Raw genomic sequence first — 8,563 nt, 5'->3', positions numbered from 1 at the left:
GGTTTCGCTCACAGGTGGTTTCCGGAGCCGGTCGCACGGATCAACTGAAATAATCTTCGGGCATTATCGGCTTTCTGGGCCTCTTCCATTTCTTTGGCTTTCTGTGTCCACCATGATTCACGGTCGGATCGCAAACTCACTTTCACTTGGCGTCTGATAGCTCTTCGCACCGGGTTATTTTCGGGACCGGCTGGGATATTTCTCCGAGATTGAACTAATGCCACCGCTCGGTCTCATATCCAGTGCTCGAGTGCGCCTAGCTGGGTCGGGCCACAGGCAAAATTCCTAGCACTATGCAAAGAGGTGGCAATCTCGTCCCAGTGTGAGTTCACATCTGATGGTGGAGCACTTGGAAGAGACTCTAGAAGATGATTCTTTTAAGTTCGTCTTACATCCGGATCTGCCAGTCTTTCAGTTGCCATGCGATTTGTCCGCACCTAACGCGGCCCCAGAAAACGTAGGGAGAAGCGACTCCGGACGAGTGCGTGGTCAGAGTCCACAAATGTGTTCCAGAACGACCGGCAGTCAGTTATGGACCCGCGCCATCGGTAATTAATGACAGTGTGGTCGATTTGAGTTTGTGGCCGACCTGTCGTTGGAGGACACCAAGTGGCCAAACGACTTTGGCTATTTCGGATTTTCGTACTGCATAAAAACAGCCTGCGGTCGGCGCAAAGCTAAAGTAATCGTTCCCGATTGTCCGTACGTACCGAGTCCAGTCCATGTCGACATCCCAATTGAGTCTCAGATGCACTAAGCCTGCCCACTTGCGCATTCATATCTCCAGCAGCCACTACAATATCTGAGCTTTTAGATCACCGCAGCAGAGCATTCAGGGCGTCATATAACCTGTCTTTGACGGCGTCAGAGCTGCAATCAGTTGGGGCATAGGCAGACACGATAAACAGACGTCTATCAACTTGCCGCTTGTGAGACTACTTCACAGACGTTGCCAGACGAACCGCACAGAGGCGACTATCAACAGGTACCCAGTCAAGTAAGGATACTTCCACCCGGTGACTTAGCACAATACCAACCCCTGCACATCCCACCGCAGCAGCCTCTGGATCACCAGAGGTGCGCAGCCGGAAGCGAGTGAAGACTGACGGGGCGGTTAACTCAATCACTGTGCTTGCATCTTGAATTCTCGCTTCTGAGACACAGCACACGTCAATGCCAAGCGAGTCCAGTGCGAGTGCAAGAGCAGCTTGTTGTCCTACTTGCTTCAATGTGCGGACACTGAACGCGGCGAGATAGACTGGGTGTCGAATCTTGAGTACTGATTAGGAGATTCCTGAATATGTCAGCATCATGAGGCGAGCAGATGCTGCACTCAAAACCGATGTGTGACGAAAGGAGTCATCAGTCCTTAGTGCTGGGCCTACAAGGAGAGAGTTATTAATGGGGTGGGGAGGGGAGGGAAGAAAAAGTATGTGAAAGAGAAAGAAGGGAGGCGTCAGCAGTGGCCCGTTTTCGCTTACCCGCCCTACTGTATGCAGCAAGTAAGGCGACCAGGCTGATGGCACCACGTGACGGCCGATGTGGCATGAGTTTATTTGTGTATGTGCTGTTCATGGTTGTATGTGGACTGGGATACTGCCAGGGCGCCCACACCTAGACAGGAGGACGATTAGGGTCCTCAACCAAAGCCTTTGGCTCAAAAGCCTAACCACAAGGCAGCGGTGTTTGGCGGGCAATGCAAATGCATTGCCACTGCTACGGAACAAGTCGCCACGTGTTTCAACCCCCAACCTGGAGGGCCAGGAGACTGTGTTCGTCAGACCTCTAACAATTGACCAACCTGATATTAGAAATTTGAAATTGTTTCGAAGGCTGTCGTTATGAATTTTCCACCTTTCTCCAATCGTAACCTATAAGTTCTTGATGTGCCCGATGGGTCCTGGAAGCCTCTTCTTAAACCCGATCCGATATTGTTGGGTTGTAAAGACGCTTTGCGGGCACTGAACTGCATTCCTCTAAACCAACTTGTCCGAGAAAGGAAACAAATAACTACACGTGTTTACACAATATATTTATGGGAGCCACGTGCTCTACACCAGAGTGCAAGGCAGTCTCAACACAAAACCATTAAATAAAATCCAATAACCTCGTGATCTGCTTTACTGCTCGGTCGGCTTGCATTTGGTGGCCTCTAAATCACACGGTGTGCGTTTGTGTTGAAGATTTGTGCTGGCTAGAAACAAGTGGCATGTAGTACATAACTGAGGAAATCACTCTCCATTATCTGTGCGATAGACATCACCACAGATCGACCGCCAAATTTTACTCCAAGAGTAATTGGTCAGCCAATCAGAATATTAATACCACTTGGCGAAATTATACTACTTACTTTCGCTGACCGGATCAACCGTTATAAAACAAGAAAGCTCAGATATCTGTCGGGACGTATGCTGACGCAACAAACATACACTGTTTTCTAAATTAGAATGCATTGTTCTTGTACACGTCAATCGACCTAAACGGACAAAGGCGACTGACGACTGAACTATAGTCTAGTAGTGAGCATCCAACCCTGGGATTAAGCGCGACACTCACACCTTAGATAACGCGAGTCAATGAATCAGAATCACCAGGTGCACAGGTAGTTAAGTGCAAGAGACGTGTTTTCGTACAAAGCGGTTTGAGATATTAGATAGTACGATGGGTTTTCATGACTGTTTCGAAGAAACATTATACGTTTATTGTAAGAAGAAACCAGGTCGGAGCAAGAGCCACCCGTTTTCCAAATTAATGCAAATAAGAGACAGCATAAACAGCAATTTGGGAACAGATTTTTTAATTCAACAAAAGTTTCTACTAGGCTTGTGGAGGCTCAGCTACGAGAAAAATGTTGAGTAGCCGACAGTTAATCAAATCAGAATTACTAGGCACCCCAAAATGTTTGAAAAGCAGGATGACTCATTGAGGAAAAGTCCGGTTAAGTGATACAAGTCGGTCACTCAGGCGCCAGAAGAGGATTTTATTTATGCTTCCCACCTTTGGCTCGAACTTTTGGTCCACAGAGCCGTAGAGGATATAGGATTTCGTTTGCATACCCCTTCACTAGTCTCTGCCTCGAAAGAGTAAGCCTTGTGGCAGTGTCTATTAGGGTTTTTTAGAGGCTCAATGAGCTAGCCCGCTTAGCTTCAGCACCTGATTTTGCCCAAGGGCAAAAAAAAGAATGCATAAATCTGTTACTCCCAGAGCAGCCACAATCAGCGGGTGCCATCTGAGAAGTGCCTTAGTCTTTAGATTTGAAAGTATGAGGACATTATAGAATAAAATCGCGGTTGTCAATAGAGTATGTTCTTTTAGAGTCACATTCCTCTAATCCATCCTTCTTTGATGGCAGTCAACGACGCTACTTTTATAAATATAAGTAGGCTGGACGCCCAAAAAGGCCTTACTGTCTTTACAGATCCTTTGAAGGCAGAGCTAGGACTTCACTTTCGCATTGCTGTTGTCTCAATACGTGAACCGGCTGTTCATTGTCGGGTTGGCACTCCTGGTACGGGCAAATTATTAGGAACTGAGTCACACCCAGTATAGCCCATAGAAGCACTGAGGCAGAGAAGCCCACCCACCAATACGAGGTGATTGCTTTAGATCAAGAACATAGACGGAGACAGTGCTGTAGATATCAATGAACTATTGGTGAAGCAAGCATTTTGCTCACAGTGGAAATGATCGAAATTATGGAATTCGGTATCATATAAAAGAGCTTACATAACGCGTTTGGAATGTTTTATAACATTACTTTAGGAACCTGAGTGTCTTTGATGACGTATTACACAAGCATGATTCCTATTTGGATGCAATTGACGCAAAATCTGTGACGGCAAAGCAAATACCATGGCAAAGTGTTTCACTGCAATTAATTTGAGTTTTGGCTGTTCCTTCTTTGACTGAATTTTGGTACTGATTTTACAAGATGCTAAGGTGTAACTTGCTTCTAATTAAATGACCGTAATTTAGTTTGGCAGCTGCGGGTTATTCACCAACCGAAATGTTTACTCCTGACTCATCGTTACTCTTGTAGGTCATCTATGTCAAACTTCTTGCAGCAGAGCATACGCTTCTCAGAAGTTCTGAAAATTTACCCCACCGTAAACGTTCACGGATTTTGTGATTTATTTATCCATAAAGCACTATACATCTGTATACTTTCCGAGATTCTCAATGAAATAAACCCGCTGGAAGAGTTGGTTGCAATTTGTTATTGTCTTAAAAATAATCTGAAATGGATTAATTTAAGTACTCCTCAACTCCTATGGAATTCTACAGAATAACACAGCAACAGAATAAGGTGAAAATGGAACCGGTTGAAAAAGCCATCCTTGCTTTCTACTCAGCAAGGGCCGTCCGTTTTGAAATCATCATTTACGTACTTTGTCAAATTCTGTGGTATTGGGATGGGCTCTATGATGTCTTTTGATGTTGCCAGCCCTACGTTTTGCCATTTAAAAAATAACACGATGCACAGTAACATGCACTAGACAGCAGTTTGCCTAAATTAATCTTTCATATATTTTTAGTAATACGCGGAGCACGTGAGCCAGAATTTACGATCCTACCAAGAACTACGGTAGCATTTTCCCTCATGTGGCCTTATAATGAACTAATTACGCGGTTTTGGAGAATTTTACCATAAACTCTTACATTTAGATGAGTGAATATATGATTTATATATAGCTCCTTCTTGCTTCGTCTCCAATCAGGAACTTTCGTGAAGACGAATACTATAGTAAGTAATACAACTGTCAGCATAATTGCACATGTGCTCCACCCATTTGATGAAACAGACCCAACACAAAATTGAAAATGAGAAAAGAAAATCTATAATCGCACTATAATAAGCTCAGTGGTCAGTGCTGCGTTATTTTTGATATCATACAAGGTAACCTAGTAGGTTGTGGTAATAGTGTCTATATTCTAGAATACAAATGTTTCAATGGCATCAGCTGATATTAGTTTTCTGCCAATGCTTAAATTGACATTTTTACGGGAGCATAATGAGCACTCATTTCTCAACCATCTCTGTCAGCGAGTGGCATGGGCACTAGGGAGATGCACCTCACGCGGTACTCACAAGAAATTGGTAATCATGTCGAGGTAACACGTTTCTGGTGTGACAGAAGATTTAAAATTTTCACCTTCATCTTACATTGATATTTTCTTGTTGTTTCATAACGCACGTAGAATAGTAAACGGCCTAGTAAACGTGCCTAGTGCGTCTTCAATCGAATTGGCTCTGACTCACACACCAGCAACACTTTTTACTGAAATAATACAGGGCACCAGCAGAGTTAATTACTCCTTATTCTACCTGTCGGTCTTTTTTCGGGATCTCACTGGCGACCACTTCAGCTATTTAATTTGTCTCTGTTTTCATAGGATTTCACGGTTTTAAACTCCAGTTAAATATCAGGCTGAATCAAAATTTTTACAAGTACACCGAATGCTCGACATGCGCCAGGTGTGGAGACATGAAAAATAGTGAGATAACAACCCGTTATCATTAAAGACTCTCAGGCCGCTTGCCATGTATTCCTCAAGAATGCTTTCTGCCTGAGCTTCTTTACTTAAGAACAATCTGACTTCGGAGCTCGGTTAAAATAAGATGCTTTGAAGCTTAGATTAGAGTTGACTCGCACATATAAAACTGGCAGGTATTTATTACTTTATGAGGCCTTCTTTTTGGCACAAATTATAGCTGTATTCAGAGCACTAAGATCCGACAAATTCTTGCAGCTACCACGGTATGTCTATATAAGTAGGCATTAAAACTTGGAAGGTCCTGACTACCAAATCCAGCTCCCGTTGAATTTTTCATTACACTGTAGCACTAAAGACACCGTAAAAGAAGGAAACCATAAAAGCGATCACTCCTTATAGTTAACGTAGATAATAAGTCACATGTGGTCTGTGAACCATATAATATTGTTTATTAGTGGAAAGTTTTGAATAAGAGGATCAAAGTAGTCTTATTTGCCTACAAGCAGCGTTTTCGCTCTAAACGGTGGCTTTACAGTGGTCAGTAAAAAATCATGAAGTAGCGGCCCACAATTTTGTCTTATTCAGCAGTGACATACCACACATTTCCACTAATGGTAACAAGAATTTCGTTACTCCATTGGCTGCTCGGAAATTCTTCAGTGACGTCAGTCGGGAGAAAGCACCTTATTCCCCAAAAGTAAGTTTCACTCAAAGTGAAAGTCTCATTGCTCATTTTTGACAAGTTGTCCCGTGGATGTGAATGCGCGAAGCAACGAGCTTCAGAAATTCACTGAGGTGGGCTTTTTACGCGTCACTAAAAATGTGGTTTCCCCACAATCAGGATCCTACTCTATGTTACCAACATCTTTCTCGAAATGAGCAAAAAATAAGGTCTGTTCATATTCACGTTCAGTAGGTAATAATGGCAGTTTACATGGGCTTCCACATTCTGATCCTCTTAATGCAGTCTCGATTGAGTTCTACAATGTAGCTTACAAAAACTGTGCATTTTAGCTTAACTTGCATGTTATTCCAGTGGAAAGCACTTATTAAAAAGAAATCCATGTAATAAATGCTGTTGGCTGAATCTAAGGGGTGAACTAGGGATTTTCGTTTTCCAGATTTTCGCACCGTTCTGGATAAGAACATTTGTTAGGCATCGTCTACGCCCGTCTTGTTTACTAGTTGGAATGCATTAGTTTTGGTCTTTGTATCGGTACTTCTGTGTGTTACAGTTATTACCATGGCGTTCTACTGAATTCGAGTGTTTTGTATGGTCCAATGATCCAACTTTTCAACACCGGCGGACCCACTGTCTCCAATCTGCCTTGTACGCGCTCTTGCCTACAGGCAGTTTTCATGGACAGTTGGTTCCAACTAACTCCTTCCCAGAATACGGCGTGCAAATCACGCCAAAATTCAACCGAATTCAGTGCTGCCAAATATCTCTGTTCCTATGCAGTTTTCCCGAACATTTCAGCGGATTTCGGTGGATTAATACCCTACAGTACTTTGTCAATGTTGAAAAATGTTTGATCAGATGCTGCGGCTGAGGTGCGTATCGAGTTCAGCTGATATGAATAGTATACAATCCTATCCAAATAGCACTCATATCTTTGCATCCGAAACCCAAGATTCCTGCGTACTGATTCGGAAAATGAATGCGTAATAAGCATTACCTATTTGTTTATTAAGGCCTAATTTTTATACGAGATAGACTGCGTACTAATGATCATCTATCACATTAACATCGACCCACCTGTGCAACACGCAGCTACATATAACCACGATTCTAAATCCAATTTTCGTCGCAATATATGCTGATAGTGGCATGGCGATTGATTGCATCGAGAAACCAACTGATGTTAGCCAGACGGCTGAAGTTTTGTCCACAGATATGTTGTTAGCGTTCATATAATCCACGATGTACGGGGCCATATTTCCTATAAAGTGGAGGTTCAGGTTGATGTCATTTGATCCTTACCAACAGTGTAAAAATACCCGTACGTTATGTGTATCAGAGTTCCACCAATAATACACAAAATCCCACGAACTGTGTTGCTGCAGCACCCGAACAACTCCTTTACATTTAGGAAAAGAGAATTAGTCTTACCATTGGGCATTCCTTTGTACCCAGCCGATATTACAAATACAACACCTATGCCGTTTTTGTTCAATACACAAAGCTGTATCAAACCTGAGCCTTGTCGACTTTATCTGCACTCTTGTGTCTCGTGAACCACGAAAATGATGTAGCGAAACGAATTTCCGCACTTATATGACCTAGCTCAAGGTCACCAAATATCTGAGTTGATATATCAGAAATTCTGTTTGACTATTTTAATCACCTCATACAGACAGTTTCGGGTACAGATGCTTGCGCCAAAGACTTCCTGAGTGTTATTTCCAGTTATGTCCACAGATTATATTCTCCAGCTTAAGGAAGTGGAACTGAAATTCCCACGGAATTCCGCGTCTTTTACCGAGGCTAAAGCTGCTTCTGTATGGGAATTATTTACAGTGTAAGCTGTGTTGGAATGAGCACGGAAAAATCAGTAGCCACGAACGAGTGTCGGTTTGTCAAGATCACTTGATTTGCGTTCAAGGTCATGCTTCACACCGTGTGAAGTCCACCTCATGTTATGCCACCGCAGAAGCGTGGACGTCTTATTGGAAATGTTCAAGTTTGGGTGGTAGTCAGTTTACCAGTGCAACTTCCTAGGGATAGCGCAAGCGGCAGTGACAGGAGAATCGGGCTCAGTATTGGAAACAATTAGGATCCACGAGCCGGTGCCTCGCCCACGAGTAGGAAAAGATGCTCCCAAAGAAAGAGAAGGTGAGACAGTAAATAATAAACGACAGGATCACGCCCATCCAGGATGCTTACTTTACTTTACTGTTGCGAGGCAACTGACTACGTCACAAGACGAATTTTGCGAAACCACCCAAAAATCGGGATACGGCGACAACTCCTCAAACGGATGGAATGCAATCCCCCAGAGAAGACGTGGTGATGTCACTGACAAAGTTTTGAAGACGACGCCGCAGGCCGGACTTTAAGAACCAC

At 43.4% G+C, this 8,563-nt stretch overlaps 1 protein-coding gene across 1 annotated transcript; it reads right to left on the bottom strand.

The window, feature by feature from the left end:
* Window positions 1-7,257: 7,257 nt before the first annotated feature.
* Window positions 7,258-7,619, bottom strand: T265_12493 (hypothetical protein; the record flags this gene model as incomplete). Its single annotated transcript, XM_009164017.1, has 2 exons — window positions 7,258-7,439; window positions 7,481-7,619. Coding segments are annotated over 2 exons (321 nt in total), but the record flags the coding sequence as incomplete, so codon positions are not given.
* Between the last annotated feature and the right edge of the window lie 944 nt (window positions 7,620-8,563).

This window comes from Opisthorchis viverrini (assembly GCF_000715545.1).
Source record: "Opisthorchis viverrini unplaced genomic scaffold opera_v5_2, whole genome shotgun sequence".
NCBI classification, from domain to species: domain Eukaryota; kingdom Metazoa; phylum Platyhelminthes; class Trematoda; order Opisthorchiida; family Opisthorchiidae; genus Opisthorchis; species Opisthorchis viverrini.
This window is presented reverse-complemented; position numbering and strand designations above follow the sequence as displayed.